This window comes from Danaus plexippus, chromosome 6, assembly GCF_018135715.1.
Source record: "Danaus plexippus chromosome 6, MEX_DaPlex, whole genome shotgun sequence".
Classification (NCBI taxonomy): domain Eukaryota; kingdom Metazoa; phylum Arthropoda; class Insecta; order Lepidoptera; family Nymphalidae; genus Danaus; species Danaus plexippus.
This window is the reverse complement of record NC_083540.1, coordinates 8,374,620-8,401,772: the sequence shown is the minus strand read 5'-3', so window position 1 is coordinate 8,401,772 and position 27,153 is coordinate 8,374,620. Positions and strand designations below refer to the sequence as shown.

General features: G+C 33.0%; 1 protein-coding gene across 6 annotated transcripts in view; it reads right to left on the bottom strand.

Annotated features, from left to right (window-relative positions):
* LOC116778917 (kinesin-like protein KIF21A) overlaps nt 1-26,414 on the bottom strand; it is a 34,125-nt gene extending 7,711 nt beyond the window's left edge. For all 6 annotated transcript variants that reach the window (XR_009753988.1, XR_009753989.1, XM_032673006.2 and 3 more), the window contains exons 1-14: nt 26,102-26,414; nt 25,763-25,816; nt 17,477-17,705; nt 5,580-5,822; nt 5,193-5,514; nt 4,957-5,115; nt 4,684-4,886; nt 4,346-4,582; nt 4,011-4,166; nt 2,066-2,228; nt 1,471-1,665; nt 982-1,181; nt 461-532; nt 215-383 (exon numbers count right to left, since the gene is read on the bottom strand). Coding sequence is in view for 4 of the 6 variants with exons in the window: in XM_032673006.2 (XP_032528897.2) it covers nt 215-383; nt 461-532; nt 982-1,181; nt 1,471-1,665; nt 2,066-2,228; nt 4,011-4,166; nt 4,346-4,582; nt 4,684-4,886; nt 4,957-5,115; nt 5,193-5,514; nt 5,580-5,822; nt 17,477-17,705; nt 25,763-25,800 (2,386 nt within the window). In the remaining 2 variants the exon portion in view is untranslated. The remainder of the gene's footprint in view (nt 1-214; nt 384-460; nt 533-981; nt 1,182-1,470; nt 1,666-2,065; nt 2,229-4,010; nt 4,167-4,345; nt 4,583-4,683; nt 4,887-4,956; nt 5,116-5,192; nt 5,515-5,579; nt 5,823-17,476; nt 17,706-25,762; nt 25,817-26,101) is intronic.
* Nucleotides 26,415-27,153: the final 739 nt, after the last annotated feature.

Below are 27,153 nucleotides of genomic sequence, written 5' to 3'. Positions count from 1 at the left end.
CGTACAAAGAGCAGCGACATCCATACTTCGTCACAGGCTTTGGCGGTTATATAATTGATAGGATTAAAGAAAATAATCATCTCTAGGACTCGTCACACCGCGTCCAATCTGGCGATGAGGTGAACACAAAAACGTTTTTATATCGAAAAGTCTGGTGTTACCCGTCAACACGGAAGCGATCAAAGAATTGGTGATAGTTCAGTCATATAATCACCGTGCAGCCTCCCAGCGGCCCGGACGCTGAGTTTGTCTCTGTGTCCTCTCCTCAGTAGCGACACCTCCTCCTGCTTCCGTTTCAGCACCTGCTCCTTCAGCCTGGTCTCGGCCTCCAGGCTTCTTATCAGATTAGCATTTTTCCGAGATTCCTTCCTCAGCTGCGCCACCTGGACGGCATCTTGCGTTAAGTCGTAATTCGAATAAGATTGAACAATTGTAAATAATAGTATCGGTTCGTCGGTACCTCCTTCGCTCGGGCCGCTTCCGCTTGTGCGTGACGTTTGGATTCAGCGCGCATACGTTGAACCAGCTTCACCTGTGAACACGACAGATTTAAAATACATTCAAGGAATCGCAGCTGTCATTTCAACATGTTATATGTAATATATTAAAAGTTAAAAGTGAATTAAATAGTCCATTTGATCGGGGTTGTAAATTAAGGCGACTATAGAAGACAAGATAGTAATAGATAATTGTTAGCAAGTACCTTAACACAGACTGACAATATTATTATGATTTTTTAGATCAATTCGAGATCATTTGTTTGTCATTTAATTACAAAATGTACTATTAGTAAATATTCCTAATACTTCCGGCCACAATTAAAAGTCTCAATTTTAGGCTATCATTCTAATCCTCTTTCCGTTTCCTGCTGGTGTTAGGACATGTCGTTGTAACGGACTAGCTGGACCTCTGTCTATGATCCGACTCAACCAATCTCGCGTCTGCCAATGTATGGACCCTTCTCTCTTCATCACAACCAACCTTATCCCTCTTCAGGTTCTGCAGCTCGTTCCTCAGCGTGTGTATCTGCGTGGCCGTGTGCTGTTGTGACCGCTGCAACCGTGAATGTTCCCTCTGAGCCGCTTGCAGCCGCTTCAGTTCTCTGGACATGGTGCTCATACGACGCTCGTACTCATCCTTGACGCGCTTCAATTTGTCGCTCGGCTGGGACGACTGACTCGCTAGGTATATGGAAGTATGGATTATTAAGGAAAGATAATTTTGGTGACGTCACACTTGGACAAGAGTTATCTAAAATAACTTTGTTCTGCAAAATTGATTTCAAAGTTACCTAGGTAAAACCTAGAGGTTTACGGTGAAGTAACAAAAAATAGATTTTATAATTCCAAAAAAAAAATTATCTAATTGGTATCTGAGAGGAACAGAATGGTTGTCGATTAACATGGATCCATTTAATGCTAAGTGCTAAGAGGTTTCGCCTCACATATATACTTATGTGTGCATCCTCACCGAGCGAGGCGAGCACCTTGTCCCTCTCATCCCCAGTGGCCTTGATCTGTGCGTGTAGTTGGTCGAGTCTCTGTTCGTAGTGTGTCCTGAGTGCCGCCAGCCGTCTCTGGGAAGCCTCCAGCTGTTCCACGAGCCGCGCCTTGGTGTCTATGTCCTCACTGAGCGCCGCTAGCTGAGCCGTTAGCTGACGTTGACCTGTATCGTACACCAAAAAACCTTTACTGACCATGTTTTTTCTGGTTTATAAACAAATGTTTTAGCAGTATTAAGTTATTTATACAATAATAAGTGTAGATGTGTATGTGAATGTAGAAGTGACGATCAGATCAACTTATTTGTTAAAGTTTTTTAAAACTAAGAATTTATTTCAACCTACAACTACTAATTTCTTATAAAATCAAAATAATTGACAAACCAAAAATTCAATAATTTTGTGAATCGTCATAATTTAAGATATATACGATATTAATAACAAAAAACAAAGGAAGAGAAAAAATATTCCTTTCACAAAAAAAAACCTGAGTAATTCGTCATATATTGTTGAAAAACGCTAGTGAAATATGTATGTATAAGTCAATAACTCCTGATCACTAACCCGTAGCCTCTTCATCTTCTGAGTCACTCTCTCCAGACGGCTCTGAGTCTCCTGCGCTCTCCCCCTCAGCTCTCTCCCTCTCTTCTATAGGTTGACTGCCGGATTCCGACAACTTGCGCTGGAACTCCAGCTCACCCATACTACGAGCCAGAAGTTCTTTTTCCTGACCATTAAACATGAGAAAAATAAGATTTCCTACACTGGCAGTTCAAGTAAACGCTGTCAAATAAGACTGTAGAGGAACAATTTGATGATACAACATTTGTATTAATATTCATGGCGAGTAAATTGAATGCATTTGTCAAAGGAAGCTAACTGTTACGTTGCACACTTATTAAAAAAAAGTCTTCCTATCAAATTTTGTGTCACTTATGAGGCATGCTTTAGCGCCAAGCAGTTGGCACCAAGTATTTAATGAGAAAGAGATTAAAGAGATTATCATATGAAATAGAAATTTTGTTTCCGTCTCATTATTTGCTAGTCTTTTTATTTTATTTCTGATATATCTGATAGTTGACACAAATTTAGATCTGTCGGACTTTAAACAAGGAATTAATTGGTATGTAAATGTCCGGGGAATCATTTTATTTGAACCAATGGAAGTGTCCTAGAGTAGAATAATAAAAGTTCATTTTTTTTTGTTCTCCAATAATACGATGTCATTGGACCCCGTTTAGTTTTGCCGCTACATATTTCCTTAACGCAAATGTGTTCTAGCAATTTAAATAATGACCCTCAATGTTAACATATTTCGAAGACCTTACAGAAGTCGCTTAGCACAAGTTTGCATCGAAAACTACGTACCAAGTGTTTCCCGTTTCCACTAATAACATACGCAAATAATGTAATTTGATATATAACTGCTATGACTGACGAATGTTATAATGTTAACGGTCTTTGTTTAGTGTGACGACGCAAATTTGGGGTAAGCAAAATGAGGTTAATAAAGCGATTTTTATTCCGTATACGAATTAGTCCCTCTGTGGGTCATTTAGCGGAAAAACTAGGTCCGATTTTTAAACGTAATTTACATATAAATAAGATATAATTTCATTTAACCGTGTAGTTTATACGGAACATCAGCGAGACTTTATAAATCAACAACAGACATGCAACCAATTCTCTTAAATACTACATGTATACAATAGTTGTGATTCTCAAACAGTTCCCAGCGTATTTCGCACCAGCAATGTTAATCACCCTTTGTGTTTCGTGCGATGTATTCGAGGATACAAACAAATATAGAAATAAAAAATTAACACCTGCAACTTCTGGAAATTGGAATTCCAGCTATATATATATATATATATATATAGACAAGTATTTATCATAAAATTACTTACGTGACTATTTAAGCACACAATACATTTAATTAAACAATCCCTTGTTGAATACAGAATATATACATCAAATACTGCTTACTATAAGTTATATCGTAGACGTTAAGTCATATCTAAGTTTGAATACCTATTAAAGTACTTTGTTGGCGTACAAGGAGTAAGTATTGAATAGGAGTCCTGGAGACGGGTGGTGTCTAGTGGATACTGCACACCCGTACTAAGCCAATACGAATAAGATTGTAGTTTTAGTGAACCTTAGAACTCGTGGTAAGCTTATTCATGTTAATTTATGACATACAATAAATGATCAAAGGACTTATAATGCATGTGTTTTATAGCCACAGAAGCTGTGATTACGATATTGAACGTAATGTATGAAAAACATTTAGTAAAAAAAAAATGAAGTTTTGAGAAGTAATTTTGAAGGGACCCACTATTGTTTTCTGACCTATTATGTGACAGAGGAATGAAGTGTTGGTTGGAATTTTCACGTGTTTACAGTATCCTAATGTACAGCAATATCCGGGATGTGACATGTGCTTGGTGCTGTGTTTGTTTCTTTTTCTATTTAAACTACTAAACTTTCTGTGGTGTAGTCGATGTACCTTATATAACTCTCGTTTGGCGTCATCCAGTATGGTGGAGGCGTCCATCAGCGACGAGTCATGTCTAGTGCGAGCCTCCCTTCGTCTGCTGGCTTCATACAACGAATTGGCTTCCATCAGTTGAGCTCGGAGATCTTCTATCTCGCTCACGTAGCCCTGGCGTGAGAGAGAAAAAACATATCAAGCATGATAAAAGCATAATGGACCACTTATTCATGTTACATGAAGCCATCTTCTGTCTCGCTCACGTGGTTTTGGTAAGAGAGAGAAAGAATATATCGGCCGTGAAAAAGAAAAATATGGAGCAATATTAAGCGTTACATCTGAAGCCTAACCTGCACTAATGCTGTCAACGAGCAGTCTGCGGTCTCGGGACTGCCATTCTTGGGTGACCAGGTACCTAAGGCCTTCTCAGCAACCAGCTCGCTGTTCCTCGCGGACAACTGTTCGATGGTTCCTTGCATAGCTTTGACTCTTCGTCTCAGAGATTCCACCTCAGCGTTCAGTATAGCGTTCTCTTGGACCACGTCGCTCCAGCCTTCTTCTCCATTTTCTGATACCACTCGTTTACCCTTTAACAAGTGATTATGTTTATTTTTTTATTACAAAAGTAGAAATTATATAAAGTAGAATATCTCTATAAGCTATAATTTATTCCAAATAGCACCATCACCTGTTTGTACTCGGCCAGCTCGAGCTGGAGCCGCGCCACCTCCTGCCTCAGTTGGCTGATCGTCCGTGAGGTGAGGTCCTGGTTCACCACACAGCGGTTCTTGATGTTCCTCGCCCTGTTCGCGTACTTTAATGTATTCAGCGTCTCCATGAAGTCGCGGTCGCTGGGCGATATGCAGGCTATCATTATCGTGTTGCTGTTCCCTGTAAGTTTTATATGTTAAGTCTCAATACTGTTAAAAACAAGAGACATATCTTTGTTTCTGTGACATACCTCCAAGAGAATCTTGAAGGAGTCTTGTCAATTTGGAGTCCCTGTAAGGTACGTGTAGAACTTTTCGTGATTTATCACCTAAAGCTGATATCACATTTCCTAAAGCTAAAAGGCCACAATTAATTGAAATTCCTTCTTTGGCTCTATCCCCAGTCGCACCTGGAACAAAACTCAACTTGATTTCGCGTATTCACCTGGATATATTATATTAAATTATTTCGAACGATATAAAGTACCTGTCCGTTTCAGTCTCTCCGAGCCGGCTAAGTCCACAAAATGAAATTTGGCTGTCAGCGTCTCGTATTGTTCGGGAGTATCTCCATCATTTTCTCTATCAACAGCATCTTGGTCTGGAGCTAGGCGTCTTTGTCGTAACAGCAATGTGAACACTGCATGTGATCGCGAAGATGACGAGTTCATGTTCGTAGCGGCCGTGGTGCGAGCCAGAGCGCCAGCTCGTAACGCTGCCAGCGCTTCTTTTACTCCTCTCACTGTTCGCATAGAAGCACCCACTATACGGACTCCCCCGACGCCGTCTTCAGTTATTCTTAATGTACCCTAAGAGATGATAGACATGATAAATACGTCCCAAAATTAAATGGCGTAGAAGTGTTGATACAAACCTTAGCGAAAGGATCTCTTGCTGGATCCAGTAAGTCTACAATATCTTCATTATAAAGCTCTATAAACTGCGCCTGTACTGAGAACTCTGGTGGCAGCTGACCCTGTGAGCGAGCTGCCTCCGCCCTCTCGTCCGCCCCCGCGAACAAATCGCGTATCGCTCGGGGGATGATGCCCCTCTTCTCCTCATAAACGTCTTCGCCTTCCCATCCACTACCCATAGTGTAAGTCTTACCAGACCCAGTCTGTAGAAAATTTTTATTTGAATGATATTTAAATTCAAAAGTCTTTTAAATCCCGAAACTACGTGAAATATATGAATATGTATTTGGGTCATTATCTATAATATAAAATAAAATAACTTTTTTCAAGAAGTATATCTAATTATCGTATAATTCATGTAACTGTCAGCCAAATCAGCATTCTAATTTTTTTTGGCTTTTGTATAAATATTTAACACTTTCAGTATATATTATATTATCGATTTATTGTATGTAATCAAAGCTTAATATAAAAATAGCAATATTTATCTATTAAAAATAACTTCAAACGGTGTAAAGGTCAAGTTTAACGTACGATTATGTCATCAAGATAACCATAACATGCTTGTCTTCGCCAGTAAAGATCACAAGTTTAACTTCGGCCAAACCAGTTGTACAATTTAATGTTAACCGGCGTCTGATCGTCTGCTATGGCCGACGCGTGACCACAATACGGGATCAGACAGACATATAAGTACGCATGTGTATATGAGACATTGACATAGCGCAGCCCCCGCGCTCTTTGTCTAACAGGATGCAGCACATAAAGTCTCCTGATGTAACTAATGTTTACATTTTTTAATACATTCTATCATAATGTTGACAATGCTGCATGGGATTGACGTAGCGTAAATATTCAACGAGCGGCACGATAAATATGTATTACGGAATTTTTATATAAAAAAAAAATAAGTTCGTGTTATAGGTGTTATATGTGTGATATTTCCGTAATATTTTTCACCGACTGTTTACAATAGAACAATCGATGGATGCGTCTCTACATCTGATACGACCAGACAATCGTGAAAGTAACAGTTGGAAATGTGTAGGAACATAAGGAGTTCCATAATTTGCCTATTGTCATGAATTATAGTCTTTTTTTCTATTAAGAAATAACACGTACTTAGCTATTGATTGCTCCAAAGCGGTATTTTCCATTAACAATAAAACTATATGTTGTATGCACAATGACAGTACAGGTATCGTTTATTAGCTAGTGATAAAATGTTTTTATACGTACAGCATTAATCTAACCTTCCATATATGTACATATTTTATATAATATTCTCGTTGCGTCCTACCCTAAAGTCTAATTGAGACAAACCCTACTCTTTCCATTCTTTAACACGTGTGACGTAATGGTCAGGTACATCGCTTTTATGAGATCTAAGACTTTCGCGAGTATTCATTTCAAGAAACTAAATTTTTCGGATGACTAAGCGTATTTTATTAATTTTAAAAACTACATACTTCCGACGTTTCGGTCACTTTACAGCAACCGTGATCCCGGGCAGACGAGATGTGTATCACCTATAAATATTAGTTTCATTTACATTATTTTTATCACCATTATTTTCCTATACACTCGTATTTTATAGATTTTAAAAATGAAATTTTTATGGCACGCATAATTATTTTCAGTTTTGGTAAATGTTTATTTTTTATATTCAAGTCCAGGTCTCCCAAAGGAAGTTTGTGTTGATGAGACGAGTTCATAAAGACCTTTATAATAAATTACCACGTTTCCTATTGTTCTATGAGATTAGGATAATTGGCACCGATATGAGCCCACACAATATTCAGATATCTCTATATAAAAACAAATACGTGTATCAGGAGTATTCAGAATCATTGTGAAGTCCAACCTATAATATAACAGACAGACACCTAGTTGCGAACCAGCCCACTTTGGGTGGTTTATCTATACTCTTATCACTAAAGTGTGTTTATAATTTTAAATACATCAATATATTTTTGGAAACTGAAATTTTAGATTTAAAGTAATGATAATAATTATATTGATTTTTTTACCCAGCTATTGTCACCATAATTGTGGTACGTTCAAAGCGTCATTAGTTATGTTGTATTCTCTTTGATAACAAATCTATAGGACGTAGGACAGCATTATTTGTATGAGTCCTAAACCGATGTCATTAATGTCTCCATAAGTATGAAACAACACCAGTTTTAATCAATAAATTTAATATGCCAAGAAGGTCGACTATCGACAACTCTTCAGTAAGAATCGCAGAGGTCATAGCTTCCTAATTAATTTTAACTTTTATATGAGAATAATTTTTGCCACTATTAATTAATCATTCCATCATATACAAGGTAATTGTGTAGTTAATTTTGCTGTTATTATTTTACTTAAATACAGTATTATATACAAAATATGTTAAGTTTCAATATAACAGTATTTTTAATGTATGTTTGTCCATTCGGGTGTTAGAACGTTCTACCGTCCCTCGAGTAGAGCGCCTTCATCAGATCTATTTATTTTTGAACGGATGAACGCGATAATGCAAGAGCGATAACATTAAAAACTCCGCTTAATGATCCAAAACGTTTTATTTGATAAAATTTATCGATTACATACAGCTTATCTTTAAGGTCAGATGCAAATATTGTCTGTACTTCAGCCGTTATCAGGTAACTTATCGCTTATCTGACGTACTGGGACACTTGCGATAGCGTCGTATTTTTATTAATACAAGCCAAAATGGCATCTACGTATAAGACCATAAAAGGTTACGTCGCTAGTCTTGTTATACCTTAACTGAATGAGATTTGCGTACAGGCGCCAGTATGCATGCTAGAAACAATAACCACCATACCACTTGTTTGGTAAGGAATCTGACTACCGTGACTCACTGTAAGTAGGTACAGTGTTTGCAAATGATGTAAGAAAATTATATATTTAAATAACGAGATTATGAAACGGACCTAAATTAACGTAAAACCTCTACATTACATTACATTACAACGGACTAATCACTTAATAATTTTTATCTTAAAAATTTCACACGTAGTGAGACAGAGAATAAATTTTAACGAATACCATTACTTTTCATGACGCGAAGACAAAATTGTAATAAATGCTTGATGAGAATAATATTTTTCAGAAAGACATCAAAAGACTCAGAAGACGTTTATTGATAAATATATAATTTGTTTGAGCTAAAATCAAAGAATGGGACCATTAGTGTAAATGTATCTCATACTGAGCTCTATAGAGCTGAGATTGAATTAACTAAAACATCCGGATTCCGGATTTAGATGAAAATGTCATTAACCAAATAATATCCGCTACAAATTAGGGTCCATTGATAATATAAAATTATTTATGAACAAATAAACCTTTATTTCGTTACTCGTCAACTTATGTATGTACATATACAGATTCATATATGGTGCTATAATTTTTTTTTATCACAGATAAAGCGCCTCAACAACAGTGTATACACAAAAGGGCATGTTATAATATAATTAGTCTTAATACCCACACGCTATACTTATTTGTTTATGATTTTCCGCATTTCTTGTGTACACCTTTTAATTATACGACGAGTCCCATTAAGGAGGCGTCATCGGGAACCACTTTCACAGTATATTATTGTATACTAGCTCTTGCATGCGGCTTCTTTTACGTTGATTAGGAATTGACTCAGAAAGGAACGAAGAATGAGTGCATGAAAATATGGTTGTGGTAACCATGATAGTTGGGTTTGAATTTGAAAAATGTTCCAGCGGTAACCGCTCTGAATCTCGAGATTAGTTATTGAGTAATGCAATTCTGATTTATAAGTGATATTATTGTAAAGTTTTATTACAAACTTAATCAGTAACTGCTGCGTAAAATAGTAACAAACGCACACATACATCTAAATCTTGCAATTACAAGTGTAACATTACTTGGATATTAAATTACAGCCTAGTAATGTACTATTGGTGTATGTATATTTGGTTCAATATTTTTACTTATTGTCATATTACCGTTCATGAAGTTTAGTTTCCGGCGAGCTGTTAGCGAGCATATCACAATAGCACAGTCCCCCTCTATATTCAATTTAATAGACAACTCATGTCGGTACACTTAATGTTAAAAACATCGACAAAAGCTTGAGTGAGTGGATTGGACTAAATAAATTTTACACGTTTAGTATATATAATAAAGTCGTAATCAGATTATCATTTGCCTTTTAACATAATAAATGTGTAAAATCACATCGAAAAAGAGTCTAAAATTGAAAAATTAACTTTGTTTTATGATAAATATTCTCGTGTGATGTCAATATATCGTAAGTGATGTGAAGTAAAAACACGTATAGTGATGAGTTATAGCCGAACAAGAAGCGGACAGACAGTGAAATAAGCATACATGCCACTCGACCTTCTATGTCATTAACGTGAATACAGCCTTCACTCCTGTTATTTCCTCCGATTATAGGATTATAGCTTTGCTTGTTTAATAATGTTATTATTACATCGTAATGATATCATGGTCTTCTTTATGTTCTCGTTATATGATAACGATATAAGTAGACATGTTCGATATACACTTGAGAATAATTTTGTATCAAAAAGTTTAATTTCGTTTAGTATGGCATATTACTTGTTCGCTTTTCTTGATACAAAGCAATACATCATTTCCAGGAAGAGAATTTATTAATTCTGTTTATACAAAGAATAATTTAACTATATATTCTCTTCATTTTTATGAAATCGATTGTACTAGTAAGTCTTGTAATCTATAGTAGAAGTATCTTAGTAAGCAGTCTTGCTATTGCATATAAAAATAAATAAATATAAGGAACCTTGTAATGGCAGTGTTCCGAGTCACTGCCCAATTTAAACTCAAAATAGCAGATGGTAACTTTTTTGTTTCAAAGTCGTAAAAGTAGAAAATGTAAGACCATTATCATCGACTTGCAACAACAGACGACTTTCACATTTTGTGTACGTACAATTTTTTCATTCAATATAAAAAAAAATATACACACAGTTTTTTTTTATTATTTCGATCCCTAAAACGTCGACACACATATGTTGCTAAATAAGTACCATAATTATTTCAAACGACCGTATAATAGTAAACAATGTCATTCACAAAACAGCACGTTACTTATTTGTATGTAATTTGCATACACACTTAGCAAATAACGCGATTAAGGCGACCTCACAGCGCGTTAATGAATCAAATGTACTCTCATTGGGTATGTAGGAAGCGAAGGCCTGCGAGCGCCGGCACACATCAAGGAACCAGTGCCGACCAGCCTTTTATGGGCGTGATACCGTAGAAGTCCTTGTAGATTATGGCCAGTTACATTGCAAAAACTGATCAATGTCTAGGCAGCGTTATGTACTTACTGACTCCATCATCACATTAAAGTTTTATATTCCAAATATGTCATAAACGCGTGAACTATTGAACACATTTGGATATAATGTAATTTCTAGCCTATCGCTTTTTGTCTCACCGTTATTTCAGTATTACGTACAAATTCCTAAGTAAATGTAGTAAATAATATGGAATATTATCTTGGTAACAGAATATTTTACATGAAGTAATCGCCCGCATCAGTATCTACAGGTAGAACTGATAAAGGTCTATGTTCGAGAGCCGGATGTCCGCTGATAGACGAAACAAACAGACGTCTACTATTGTTTTCAATGGCATCTATAGTCCACATTCATAGTAGAATTCAGTGTGGTGTTTGAATAAGGAAGGTAGCGAATTTGGAAAGCAGGCATCAAAGTGAACCGTCTGTCAACAGAGATATATAAAAGAATATAAATTCACTGTCTCTATACGTATCTTTTAAAAATGTATACACGAGTAAATTGTATTTTATACTGTATTTTATTGGGCTGTATTTTAGTATGAAACGGGAGCCTCCTAAGACGATACTGGCATTAAAATCGCATCTAATCTCATCGGTCACAGTTGAGACTGTGTTTGTCCCTCAAATTGTATGCCTTGTCAATTAAGTTTCTTACGTAATTGTTGGTACTAGTCACATCCAGTGCCTCAAGTACGAATAACTAATGACATTGAAGTGACATCATATTTTTCTTTTAAGATTAAATTTAAGAATTACGTATATATCTTTTCTTTTTTTTGTATACTACTCTAATCTCTTTTATCAATGATAAGTAAAGTTATATAGTTTATAATATTTTTTTATTAAGTCATCGCATCCTTAAATTTCTTTTTTAAATTAAAATCATTTTTTCAAACAACTCGATACCATTTAATTTTGAACACAAAAACTGAGAGCGTCAATAATTGTAATTAATTGAAAATATTGCGTATCACGTGGGTGGTCTTGCGAATGCTTTGAGAACTCCACCTGTCACAAATTAATTCCTATTACCTTAATAATAGAGACGATTTTTATATATCAAGTACATGACATGCAAATCATGGACGTCATTGAGACGTTTTTGTATAACAATTATCGAGTGCAGTGGGCGATTGGAATTCGGACAAGTATAACTTATAAGTACTGTTGCCTTTCAACATGAATGAGGTTGTATATAGATATCAGCTGCCAATATAAAAATAAAAAAACTTTTTTTAAATTCAATTCCAGGTACTATAAGGAGGTTTTATATTCTTCCACCAGCCAGTAATTCAGGATGGACTGCGAGTTATAATTAAAGATAGAAGTGGAATGTTAGCCTTAAGTATTGTATTGTAAATTATGAGAAAAAAATAGTTTGAATTGAACGTCGGCAAAAAGCAACGTAAACCAAAGATGATTCAGTCGCTTCCATTGAATAGAAGATATCATTTAAAGTACCAAACATACATACATCAGTAATAATAGGCTACGTACAACCTCCAGGTGCTCTGAGCCCCTCGTCTGTAGAGTGCCTTTCGAGACGAGATGAGGGCCTTTTAACATGTTTACAAAAATCAGACTAAAGGATTATTGAAGAACGTCCATTAGCGATTTATGGACTAGAAAATTTAATTCTCAATTAAGATCTCTAGCTCCCTTAAATACTGGAATACCAATATATTTTTTATAGAGTTTTTAGTTAGAATAATGTAACTATATACAAATATATATATATTTAGATGAAACTAAGTTTTAGAAAGATGATGAATACTAAGACAAACTGACAGACACTTTCATCCCGTCTGACCATGATCACGGCTGCTGTAAAGGAACTAAAATTCGGGAACATGTACATACAAAATACGCGTAGTATTAGTCATTATATTACTCAATAGTCAATGTTAATCATGATTTGATCGAAGTAGACAAATCTCGTACCGATAATTCACACATTTAAACACTCTCGCCACGCAGCCTTGCACTTTAGAGTACAGACGTTTTTTCCATTGCAGTATATCTGTTTAACAACATGCTTGTCATACGACATTTCAAAGTACAAAATGCTTGTAATGTCTTAACTCTTAAGTCTCACTTATAATGCGTTTAACTCGTATCTTATGCAGGCATAATTTCAGTTCAATTTGTATACAAATCAAACACGTGGGCTTTACGTTTTATCTTTACATATAATGGGTCCTTATTTGAATGTCAATCACAAGCTAATGGGGGTATTGAATCCCGTCTGAAGGATTGGGGTTATATAACACATTACTGACAAGGTTTTTAGCAAGTTTGTATTAAAAATTGAAAACCAGACAGGTGATTTGTTAATACTTACAAAATTAATTATCATCCTTTTAAGGAAACGAATATTTCAATGCGCTCGTTATCTCGATTTAAGTCCTTTTGATAACATCTTTGTACCCGTTAATATTTTTTTCAAAGTCGTCTGCGCGGTCAGTTAAAATATGATGACATCTGTTATTGAGGTGAGCTACCAATTTAACACTTGAAAGGTAATTGCCGACCAAATTAGTCAAATATTTCGAGTCTTGTATTTAAGGATAAATACTTGACACTGGACACATAATTTTATTCATATTTTTGTTAAATTCATTATAATACTATACAGTTTACGTTTAAGTATGTTTGCATATTTTTTATTAACATCGGGAAATCCGTCATTATGATGTTCGCTGGGATATTAAAAAAAAATGTTAATTGTCATATATTGTCTATTGTTAGCGTGAAAGAATTAGCTGCACGGAGAACAACTTCGAAGTTTCTTTGCAATATCGCCATACTTAGTCGGTCTTTTTTCTAATAACAACTAGTGATTAACTTTCATTTAGATAAAAAATAATAATATAAGATTATATATAATAAATATTTATACAACGGGTAAGTGATATGTTATCCCAGCGTTGCAACATTTCGTACAAATAGTTTAGATATTTTTAAAAAGATTTTTTTTTTGACATTTTATTTTTATAGTATTCAAACTCAAACTAAAGGTTATTTGTTATTGAATCTAAGCGACGACATCACTTTAATAAAGAATTACGTATCAAGTAATAAATGAAGGTACAATATTTAAATTGTTTATTATCATCACTAAGTATAAAGCAAGCTATTCCGTGTCTAATTACTGTGAAAAAGTTAAGAGCTTGACACGTGTCCATTGTGGAGTTAGAGGTCTTAGAGCACTCGAGCGGAGTTTAAGCCACCACTGAGCCAAATAGGTCATCGGGGTTGTTAGGACTTGTGTTACTAAACTAACTGCACACATTCTGATGCAATCGAAAGGTTTTATTAGAATGTGTTTCTTAGATAAGTAGAATATACTTTTATACGACGTTAAGGAATGCCGCGAAAATATTGGTCGAGTGGTTTTGGTAAAGTCGAACACAGACGAACATGTTCTGCTAGAATAGAAACAAGAATTTCCGGTTGACAATTGATAATTTGGAAAATTCCCTTCAAACATTAAGTAGGGATCTAATAAGCCCTGAAATGTGTACCTATTTTGTAAAACAAATCCTTTTTTTTTGTAATCTATTGAATTCAATGAGCGAATCGCGAGCTCGCATTCAACGTGTTGTATCAATAAGTACGCGGAATACTAATAACACTAAGTTTAGTTACGTTATTAAATGACATCCAGTCCTCGTTTTGTTTTATATTGCGAATACACAGTTTTAAACATAATTCTCATTCGAATATGTTAAACATTACCTATAAATTAATGGCGTAGCTGTTGACAACGTTATTTATATTTTAATATAATGTAGATTAACAAGGAAAACGTACCGATTGACATACAAACACGGAGTTATGACTTATTAGTATTCCGCATTCTAAGTTGATATTACACATTGAATGCGAGCACACGACTCGCTCATTGAATTCAATAGATAACAAAAAAACGATTTGTTTTACAAAATAAGAAGTGCATTTTAGGGCCTATTAGATTCCTAGTGATTTTTTTTTTAAAGAAAATTGTCCAAATTAACAACTGTAGAGTAGATATTCTTGTTGTTATATTTAAAAAAATCTCAATGTTCCCTTTCTATTCTTGCAGAACATTTTCGTCTGTGTCCGACTTTCCCAAAACTACTTGACCAATATGTTCGCGGTATTTCTTAACGTTGTATAAAAATATATTTCGAGCAGTTTTGGTGAAGGTTTCATGGAAGAACAGCTGGTGGTTTCAAAGTTAACTTCAGGGACAGCCTTTGATATGAAGTGAAGTCGTTTGATTTGCTTGCTTGGAATTTTTTTAAGTTTGTTTTTAGATCTAGCAACAGTGATCTCTTTCAAAACATTTCACTCACAAGATTCCTCTTAAAATAAGGGTTATTACACGCTTTATTATGGTTACAGAACGGTCTGCTCAAATAATTCGTCTCTTTAAGTGATTCATTTTTAAACGTAAATAGCATTTAATTCGAAAATAAAATTAAATACATATCTGTTTGATAATCGTCATGTCTGGAAAAAAGGAATTTAATTCAAGAAATGTTTACCCTTGAAACAGAATATTGAACGCGCATTGTCAGCAAGATACCTTTGTCTGAAATCGTAGACACTTTTATTATACTTCACTCATTCGTCAGATTTCCACGGGATTCTAACAATAATTACGTGTAACAAAATAACAGCAGTGTAATATACTTAAAAATATTTTCAATCAATACTTCTTTTTTTGAAATCGGTTCATAATGTAAACACGTAATGTAACAAATAACAGTCTCTTATAAGTCATAAAAGACCATAAAGGTTTACTTCATTGTATGTATTTATCTAGTATTATATCCTTCTTAAGTAATTGTATGCAACCTTCACGGTGATCTGCTGGATGCGTGTAATTGTATCCGACTGTCAGCTCCTTAATGAGGACAGAGGTGTATGACCGTACTACATAAGTGGGGTAGCAAAATTAATGTACTTATATAGAAAAAATTTCATGCCTTCGAATCACTTATCACGAAGTAAATATATATAAAATCAGTATAAATACTGTATATTGATATATATTAAAACCATTGTAATAACGTCTGAATGAGTTATAAATTCGCGTGAATTAATCTTCAAAGTAATTGTTACTCGTATGTTTTTTATTTAGTTAAATACAGTACTGAAGCGAAATTAAAATCCCCTATAAGCAAATTTTTTTTTATTTTCACCGGAACCATTCATTTTTAACCCCTAGGTTATTATAGTAATGGTTGTCGCGTGCCGAGTCGCCGTAATGTATGCGTCATTTCGGCAGGAGTTATTGAACTTTTGCTATTATAAGATGTTGCCATATCGTTAAAAATAGCTCCAATCGAATAATATATCGGTCAAATGTGGTTGCCATTACTAATTTTCATATATACATTTTTTAATTCTGTGGCTGAATACAGTTAAACATGTTCTAAATTTTTTTTTAACTCTTCACACGTAATAAAAAAGTTAAGTGAAAATATAATGTATTGTTATATGAATGCGACTTTCGTTTTTTTATCGCACATTATTATTTTAAACCATTGTATAATAATTCATACCGGGAACCTCTAATTAAAGCGACGCCGGTTGCACTCAAATATTAACCGTGGGTTAAATAAACCCTCCGTTAATGCATTGTTAGGACTTCGTATCATACGGGTTGTGTAAGTGACGAGGAAGGTAAGGTAAATACGTATAGTAAAAAAAAGTTCGTGCGTACAACCGTATGCAATGACGGTTTTTTTTCAAGCGGTATTTAATGTAAATTGTACAGGAAGTTACATTGTATAGAGAAAATAAAGGCGCTGTTGTTGAACTACAGGTTATAGATGTTTAATTGACACTATACAATTAAGAATACAGAAGATATGACATCCAAGTATTTTTTATAGAAAATGACATTCGTTTTTTTAAACACGTCCTCAATACTTTTTAACCGCTTAATATTCACTCACTTCAATACTCACGAAAGTCTTTGTTAGATCTCATCAAGTTTGGTTTCATTTTAAATTAATATTGGTATATAATATATTTCAAGTTACTAAACAAAATTTCATATACGAAAAATTACGTTTTCTCTTGTTTATATAAAAAAAAGTGTCAATTAAGTATTGTATGTAGATAACGTTTATTGGAGTAAAGATGTTAATACGTTAATGAAACAACGACATAAAAGGTCTTTTAATTGAACTTTGTACGTACAAAGTAAGAATAAAGATTTTAAATACAATCACAAAAAAATAACTCATGACTTAATCAAAAAAAGGTAAATTTTTTAACGTGACAGTACTGTTGAATAATATTCTATATTGGAGTAAATAAAATATATGTGATAAACAATTCTTATTGTTAATTAAATTTTTCAACACGCGCTAGTATATAAAAAAAAAATACTCAAACAATGAAAGCTCACGATTTACTCGTAAAGAGCTTAATACTTTGTTCTATTACCATACTATTAAGAAACGTCTAACAAAGACATGGACATGTTTTTTTTATGTTCATATTTAATTAACAAACCTGTCCGTACGCGAGTACAGTGGCGTTGTAGCCATCGAGCGCGTTTTCGACCAGCTTCCTGACGCACGTGTCGTAAAGCTGTTGCTGGTCGCTGGCGGGGTCGAAGGCGTAGTCGAAGGTGAAGGCTCGCTCGGAGCCCAGCGCCACGCCGCCCTCCCCAGCCGCTCCGCCCGCCCGCGCGCATATACCACATCCCTCAACCACCTCCGCGGGTGTTTGGGGACGGATTCTGGAAAAAGAACAAATGAAAATACATTCAGAGTAACCAGGAGTCTGGTGAAACAGTAGCTAGTACCTTAGTTTGAATTTAATGACTCAAAAGGCTTCAACGAATTAAAACACCTTATGAAGACAAGACCATTTAAGTGTTCATTTTCAACTTCTCAGTTTATTCTGGTCATCATTATGACTGTTTTGTAAGCTATATAATCGTGAAGTAACTATTTCATATGTTAATTAAAATTGATAGTATCATACGTAAGCCGTATTTTTGTTTCAGAATATATGTAAAATATTTTTTATGAATTATTATGAATTTTGATAACGCTTTGCGCATAACACAGCACTAAGTGGTAAAGAAATGTCAGGTAAATTTACATACGAGCATGACCTCATAGCATTATTTCGTGTCAAACTGGTCGTAGCACTTTTTGAACGTCGAGTTAAAGAGTAAGGGCATTAATAAGGGCACGTTATTATTAAACGTGTATCGTAGTAGGGCCGGCAGCCCGCCGCGCTGTCTGCGGACATGGGGCTGCGCGTGCGCATCGTCTCACACAAGTCATGTCTTCATTGGCGTTACATCAGACATTCCATTTCTTATTTACATTAGCTTACATCGCACGTTTTTTAGATTATCTGTTTTAATACATATGTTAGATTACGTCATCACATGTACATATCCTTGTTAAAACTATAAGATAGGAGTTTTATATTATTGCTTACATGCCCAGTCTCTATGTTAAAATTTTATTAAATAAAGATTTTAGGAATAAAGGAAATATATAACTGTAATTTAATTAAATCGACGTTTTTCATTTTACTGCAACATTACTAGGTGCTCATATATTATAATTTTTAATGAACGGATACGAACATAAACGATGAAGTGACGCGTTTTACGATTTAAGTATATTTTTACAACGGGAGTTGATTGACCTTGTCTATTTAAAACTCTGGAATAACGCGGTGAGTTGTTTTCGTTTTGGCTTTGTGTCATCAGCGTCAATGAAAATGAGTTTTTTTAGGATTGCAGTCATAACGGGTATATAGATGACAGTACTAAAATTTCTTCTGACATTATTTGTCTTTAAGATTTTCAAAGTGTTGAAGTTAGTTTAGTTGCTTATATGAATAATCATATATACAAGTACAAGTGAAGGATGTAAGGTAGCACGCGATGTGTAACTCCTGTCCGTGCGTTTAGACTCGTGTTTATATAGCGATGTTTAGACAATGGGTCTGGCGAACAATAGATGGCCGCTGGGACGCTCATAGGCTCATACAGACTAGTGTCATCGGTACGTAAATACAATGTAACAAGTTTAAGGATATGTTACATATTTTAACTGACTGGACAAAAAAAGGGTTATGTTTGATATGTATGTATGTGACAAAATAATGATCGAAAATAGTCAAACTGAATTTGACAAACATTTTATGTATTGTATATTATTTTATATATTTTGATTTGTTGCTATGATACTATAAAGAACGGTCTCAAATTAAGACAAGGCTATATAGTGGCTTGTAAACAGTCTTTATTGCTGATACATAATACCTCAAAAGGAAACCAATGATATTTATAATGAGCACTTAAAATTCAAAAAAAAGAATGAGGGATCGTTGTTGAGTAAGTGATGTTGAAAATCTTCATATTCTCCCAGTGACTGTTTGTTTGCACTGTTTTATATAAAATCTAAACTGTCGAAGAACTCATTAAAAAAATTTAACGTCTCAATTATTATGTGAGATGATTTGTAATGTTAATCTTTTTTAATATTTTCTTTATATTGTTTCTATATTATTGAAAATGTTCAAGACTTCCTTATCTTAACAATTTTACTTTCACATTGTTCATGAATATATCACATAACCTTTCCAACGACAAGTTAATTTTATTTTTTTGTTAACATTGCTATATTCCAATACACTTTAAAGTTAACCCATTTTTAACACTCTCACGCACTTGTTTCCTTACATCGACCCTTCATATTGCGTTTATAACGCAATGACAATATCATGCAATTATTTAAATTCGTATGGACAAAATCACAAAAAGTAATGCAAAAAGTATGAAATTGTACAGTGAATATAATAAATATTCCAAAGTTAAACCAGACATTAATACTAAAATGAAGATTACTTTGAAAATCTAACACCATTAATTGCTCTAAAGCCAGAACACACTATATCAAGAGGAATTTTTAAAGAAGAGTTTCCTGTATTCCTACAGTGATGAAAAATACCTAGATCTAGAAGTGCATTTCTAAAGACCTAAAGACCTAATTATGTTACATTACGCAGATCAACTTATGAACTAGTTTCGCAAAATTCAAATTAGAACAACAAACGAAATATAGGTACATGTACATATATAAGGCAGTGACGTCGGTGAAATGGAAAAAAAATCTTCGTAAAATAGAATGAGGTACTTAAGTATCTGATAGAGTTGGCTTTATAAGTGAAGTACTGACGAAATTATAATAAAAGTTCGTAAGCGTTCTCGTAATCAAATCTAATGGTTTTCTTATGTGCCTTCACACGCATTACAAAACAGATAGTGACGCATTCGTTTTCGTTTTAAACGTTAATAACGTTAATTATAAGAAAAACCGTAAAATATACTTGATTGATATGTACCAAAAGAAAAAAAAAATTAAATCCAGGCATAGGTCTTTCGTGTAGAATACTTTTCCTACATTTATAAAAATGCAGACCATTTTAATTTCGTTCGCATAAATGTCAACGATAGTTTGGACATCGGCAGAATTTAGTGTGATCAATTACATACGTCTAAAATACAATTACGATTGAAATAAAAAATGTTGTAATAAAAGCTGAATATGTAATAAGGCTCAATGTTTCAATGAAAAGAGATATTCAAAATAAACCGAGTATATTAATTTGTCAATAATAATGAATTTGTATTAACCAGTTCGGTGGAACCTTGATTATATTAATATATAAAACCAGTTTATTAATCCAGAGGCTACAGTAAAGGTTGTAGTTTCGGTGCCCACGTAGATGTGCCCACGTCGGTGGGCGAGGAGCGAAGTGTTGAGCGGCCGCCCACGATTGTTCTAGATTACCATCAGATATTGAAGATGTCTTTTATAATTTATAATACGAGAAAAAAATATTCTATCTTCTTCATAATACAAACAATTTAATTTACTCAGAAATAAATATAGTAGTCTGGGTGTCAACGAGAAATTAAGATCTGTATGTATAACAAATTTTACAATACGACGCACTATAAATTATCAGTTAAGTACAAGCAATCGGTTTATTCGTAACTTTATACGGAACCCTAATATTTGACTATTAAAAATAACACATATGTTACAATCAAAACACGAAATTTATGTAACAGATAGTTCCTTGACCTATACCTACTTTGTAGTAAAACCAATTTTAAGATGACCAAATAAGCAAACGTTTGTAAGTATTTTTGTCGCAACCAACTAACAACTGTTTACTAACACAGCTCTGTTCCCCGGACATCCAAGTTCAAATTGTGTTTCCAAAAAAGGTACCTATAGATAAAGAGTATTTATTTGATAGTAAATATAATTTTTCGTATATACTCCCAATATATTTTTGTGTTTTAGCATGATAGTGTCCCATCTATCCCTATCATGGGTATCATAAAACCAGCCAAGTGGTCGCCCACATTTGGGCACACTTAGCAAGAGATTGCATAGTTACACTACAAACAAAGATTTCCCTTTTCTCATTCAATAATACATTAATATTATAATGTGGAAAGTTTTGTGAATGAAAAACTATGAACACTCAATAAGTAATGACAATGGAACGTGAGATAACTGATAGGCATGATGAGTCCACCGATGTTCTGCAGCATTGACCAATGACCAGGTCCCAGGTCCATCGACATCACTATAGTATATTATAATTCTTGTTATTTATATAAAATTATAAATAATATTACGTTCAGACCTTCACTTTTTATTATGTATTGGAATTTGTAAGATTTAATATCTGTCTATTTTGTTTGTGTACGAATTTTTTTTTACAAAGTTAATTAGATTTTAATATTTAGCAAGGGATAGTTAAGAAAAAACCTATAAACCCCCACACTGTTGCTGATATTTTAGAATTCAATCCGGAAGTCAATGCTAAACGTGTAGTAATACAAAAAAAAATATATACCATAGTAATGTTGTTGTTAATGCGTCTGTCGTAGTGAGTAAATTTTTTCGTGTAACATTAAACAAAGGTTATAGAAACAATTTCAATGAAAATGGTCTCTAACGCAACAAATTTTCTACTTTTTTGCAATACTTGTGATTAATTTTCGCCCTCTGTTAATACTTCATTCAATAAATCACACATGCAAAATTATATTTTTCTTCAAATTGATCCAGTTACCGACATTATCGCGTTCAAACAAAGAAAAACTCTTTAAATTCATATTACTATGTACATGTATACATACATATGAACAGTTGAAATTATAATTAAGTATTAGGACGATCGATTTCTTGTGACATTGTCATTAAATTTTCAAAGTAAGACGTCGAACGAAAACAATCAATAAACAATTGTTTATTTAAGACTATATGAAGTTTTCTCATATTTCAACAACGGTTTTTACATACAGCCATAAAATATTCAGCCAGTGTCTTCATAAGAAACAACAAGTTCTTATATATTCTGTTTATTAAAAAGTAAAATACTTCACAATGAAAAATGATGGCATTTCTAGTACTACGTAAAAATAAATTAACCGTCGTTTTTAGAGACCTCACTCTTAGTCTGAGAGGTCGTTAATTTGTCAATCTGTGTGGCCGCGTTTCGCACGTTCCGATTGTAGATAAATCAATGTAAGAGCAATAACACTAACTAGAAGTCACGTAATATGTGGGACATAAGGTAGACTACATCACGAGAATATAAAAGGAATGTAATTAAAAAATTAAGACGATGAAACTGAAACACTAATCAAAAACAAACATCCTTATTGCTTATCGCATTAACCCACTTGCAATTTTTTTTCCGCAACCTTTTTTTGAGAACAAAGACTTAATTCTATTCAGATTTTTTAAATACTCAGTATATTAAAACTCTTTACACGTCAGAATAATTCAAATGTCTTTTGGACTAACAATTTTGAGGTAGAGGTGTAGTGGGATTCGGAGGGGTCATAAGTTCAGGGTAGTCAACCGTTGTTAAGACGATGCTGTTACAATACTTGAAGTACAGTAAAACTAGACTTCATTAATAGTTTTCGATACATAGAAGAACAATTCTTTTGTTAATTTTAAATCACGTTTTCAATACAAAGGCAACTAAATAAAACATGTCTCCGTATATATTGCGCTGTTCTGAATGCAGATTATTTATGTTTCGAATTAATAATTAAATATTTAAATCTATTTTAGTCTTTATTTATTTGGTGAAATACAATATATGATATTTGAACAAGCCGACAGAATTACAGCAGCGTTTATTGACAATGTACACATAGTTACATCATTTTATACGAGCACCTAGCCCCTTGCGTTGTTGGCAAATATTAAATTGCTAGTTTAAACCCGCGACTTCGTCTGAATTTTATCATATACTGTGTGCAATATATGTGTTATGTGCAAGAATATACACGTCACTGAATACGTAGTGCATATAAGATATGATTGATATATAATGAAGATGTCGCAACATTTTTTTAGCTTCTAAGGAGCAAAACTTATACAAGCTAATCGATGTTCTTAATAAAAGTAACGTAAAAAAATTACACAAAATAATATAGAGTAATTAAACACACGTATAATCAGAGAAATTTTTAGAGGAAGAACAGACGGCCTTACTACCAGTTATAATTAAACTAAATGAATATAGTTACCACTATTGGTAATATTATGCAATTCATGTGCGAAAAACTTTAAACTGTCGGTAATTAGTGTAGCACACCAGTGGTAGGGGGACCGATTTCACCATAAAGTTATCTATGAGTTGTAACACTGTAGTGACGTTAACTCCACAATAAAATACTATGCGTTTTAGCACTTGAGTGTAAACAAACATTGAGTAATTGTTAATTGTGGCTAGTCTATAGCTGTAAGTTATTGCTCAATATATATATGTGTGTGTGTGTGTGTGTGAGTGTGTGTGTATATAATATAACACACATCACACTTTACTTTAATTAGTAATAAAATAATAATTATATAAACATTGTTTCCCAGAATTAAATGCATTTATTATGTCATCCTATACAACTCAATGCACTTACTTAAGATACAAAATCAGTTACTTTAGAACAAGTTTCTTGACAAAAACGAGGCGTGTAAAGTTTTTCATTCTGTAAGTACATAGTGTGACATTGCAAAACTTGTGGTAAATGTTTGTTAGAACTTAATAACCATTAGTAGTATTAATGTACACTAAGCAATATAAGTAGTGTTTTAATTTATATACGTATATTTTAATCGATGGATTTTCCCCCATTGATTACGTAAACTGCTGGATTTTACGGGAAGGGCTTGCGGTGGGGCGCCGCTGGAGGGTGACTTACAAAAGACTGGACGGTGAGATCAATACTTTTGACTGAGCACTGCCTCAGCACATTATATGCATGTCAAATTTTTATTAAAGGATCATAACCAAATTTTTCAGACGTAGATATAATATAGAATGAATAGACTACAATATATACTCTACTTTATAAATTAAAATTTTTACGTCAATAGGCAGTTTAATCTGATACGTGAGAGAAAAAGTTAGTACACGTTTTTCTCTCGCGTATCAGATAAAGTCGAAGTGAAGAACTTTCAAGACGTGTAAGTCGTACGGAAAAAATATAAAAGGGGATAGCGTTTATTGGAATGTACAGGAACGAACATATTTATGGAATACACAAATTGAAAGTTGTGATACAGTTTGAAATACATTACACGGGATTTAGACGTGAGGATACTTCAGATTATTATAATGTCGCTTTAATTAAAATAAAAATACTGATACATACAACTAAAATTTCAAAGTAACTAAATTATTTCGTTCAAAACGTTATACGAAAAACTCGATTATTAATTGAAAATTCAAAAAAAGAATAATAACTTTCGATATTAAAAATGCGAACTTAGCTAACTTCAAATATTTGCAATTTTTGAAATAAAATTTCAAAAGTTTAAGACTCATATGTTTTCATAATAAATGGCCACCAGCTTGCCATATCACACTAAAGCCTTAAGCAGCTTAACCTTAAGGATATATATAAGGAAAATATATTTTGACATAAATTTGTATAATTAAGTAAATAAGCCACTCAAATAAAGCCAATGAATAAGTTAGGAGAACCGAAACATCACTAAACATTAGTCTACAGCCAAAGTTAATATCACTATTATATGACATAGCTAAACTTAATATCACTATAAAATATGACAAATGTATAAATGTACTTTTATGTATAACTTTTCAATAAAATCAATTATGAGTTACTTCACACACACAGACAAATATATATACACACACACACACACACACAAATAAATAAATGTATACACTTAACTAACAATTTAGAATATCAATTGCAATGCCTTCCCTACTCTTCCTTCGAAATGTTAAGTTAAAAACATCAAAACTATTATTATTTGAATAAACATACAAAAATAACATTTTGTTACATCAAATGTCAATGATTCAGTAAATTATTTCATGTCTCTGCAATTTGTTCTTACCATTGGTTTAGGCAATTAACATACATGTGACAATAATTTGTATTGCTTTGACTTGTGTGTTCATGCCTTATATAAGTTGTAACATACATGGATATATAATTCTATACAAGGTTTATACTTTTTATATATTTTCAAAAAATATTTTTTATTTTTAAATACGTTTAATAATTTCAATAAAAAAAAATTAATTTTAATAATACTTCACTGGAAATAATTATTATTCTTCTAGGTGGTGAATGTTTTTGTTCTAAAACTTGATTTAATTGTTCTTTCATGAATATGCAACGGACAGTTTCAAAAATAGAATTTATTTATTGCTTAAACTTTTTTTTTATGCAGAAAGTATATATGGTCTTACCTGACTGCAACGCGGACACTGGACTCATCGCTAGACATGTCTGCATTTGATCACCTGAAATATGAAAAGCCTTATTTTCTTTATATATTTTTTTATATATCTCATAATAAAATACATATGATACATAGAAATATATGTCAGTTTAATAAAGAAATATTTTAATGCCATTAAAGTTCAAAAATTAAAAAAAACTATTAAATCAAACATAATCAAGAACAAAAATTCACATTAATATCACAAACATGATAAGAAAGTAATGACCCATAAGAATCTTGTTTGTTTCTTTGACTTTAAAATGTATTGATGTAAAAACTAGTGCGATTCAATAAATCAACTCACAACAATAGACTTATTCTTCACTTTCCGCTAAACTAGATCACATTTCTTTCACGACCGCATCCGAACCAATAAGTTAAATTAATAGATTGTGAATTACGTACATCTTTCACTATTTAATCAAAATCTCTTGTACTCATGCGAGGAAATACAGAAGATTGAAAAAAAATATATAAAAAAATATTTACTGACTACTTGTACATAGTTGACGCAAAGTATATTTTTTATTTATGTACATTCGTATTTTATTTAAAATTAGAAAACGCGACAACCGTCTCGCTTTTAACACGATTTGACACTGACAGCGTAACGAGAGCGGCATCGACTGATTTTTAAAAACAATTATGTTTTGAAAGTTCTCTACGTCACGTCTATAGAATAAAAAAAAAAGTATGTATCTGTTAAGGTAAGATCTAATTTAAACATTAAAAAAGTTTTTTTTGTAACAAACATCGTTAACACCATATAGGTATAAATATATATAAATATTAATTTATTTTTAAGTGCTGCCCTCACTTTAAATATCCTCTTTTAGCATTTGCTACAAGAAATAGACAGCCTTTAAACAAAATATTATTTCCATCCACCAGCAGATGGCGCTTAAATAAATTGTAGATAATAATTTTCAAATTTGTGAATGTTTCTATAAATAACATATTTTAATAATAGAACGTCTTTATTTGTTTATTTCTATAGGCAAAGGATAAAACTTTTTGATGTAAATTTAAAATAATCTATAAAAAAATTCTATATGTTCTAATATTTTCTTATTTTTAAGCGAATAGGTAGAATTTGTTAAAAAAATATCGCGAAGATTTATTTGTACTTGATGTTATTTAAAATGACGTTATTAAAGATATTGTTATTTATTAATTAACTAATTGTGTTTAACATTTATCATAATTATTTCGGTCGTTTTTGATAAATAACAGTCATATACAAAACCAAAAACAATAAGTTTGAAGATTATATTTCAAAGTTGTCTAGTCTATGCGTAAACTTTATATAGGTTTGCTGTGTTGCAAGTTAAAATATTAAATGTCTCTTTCATCGGC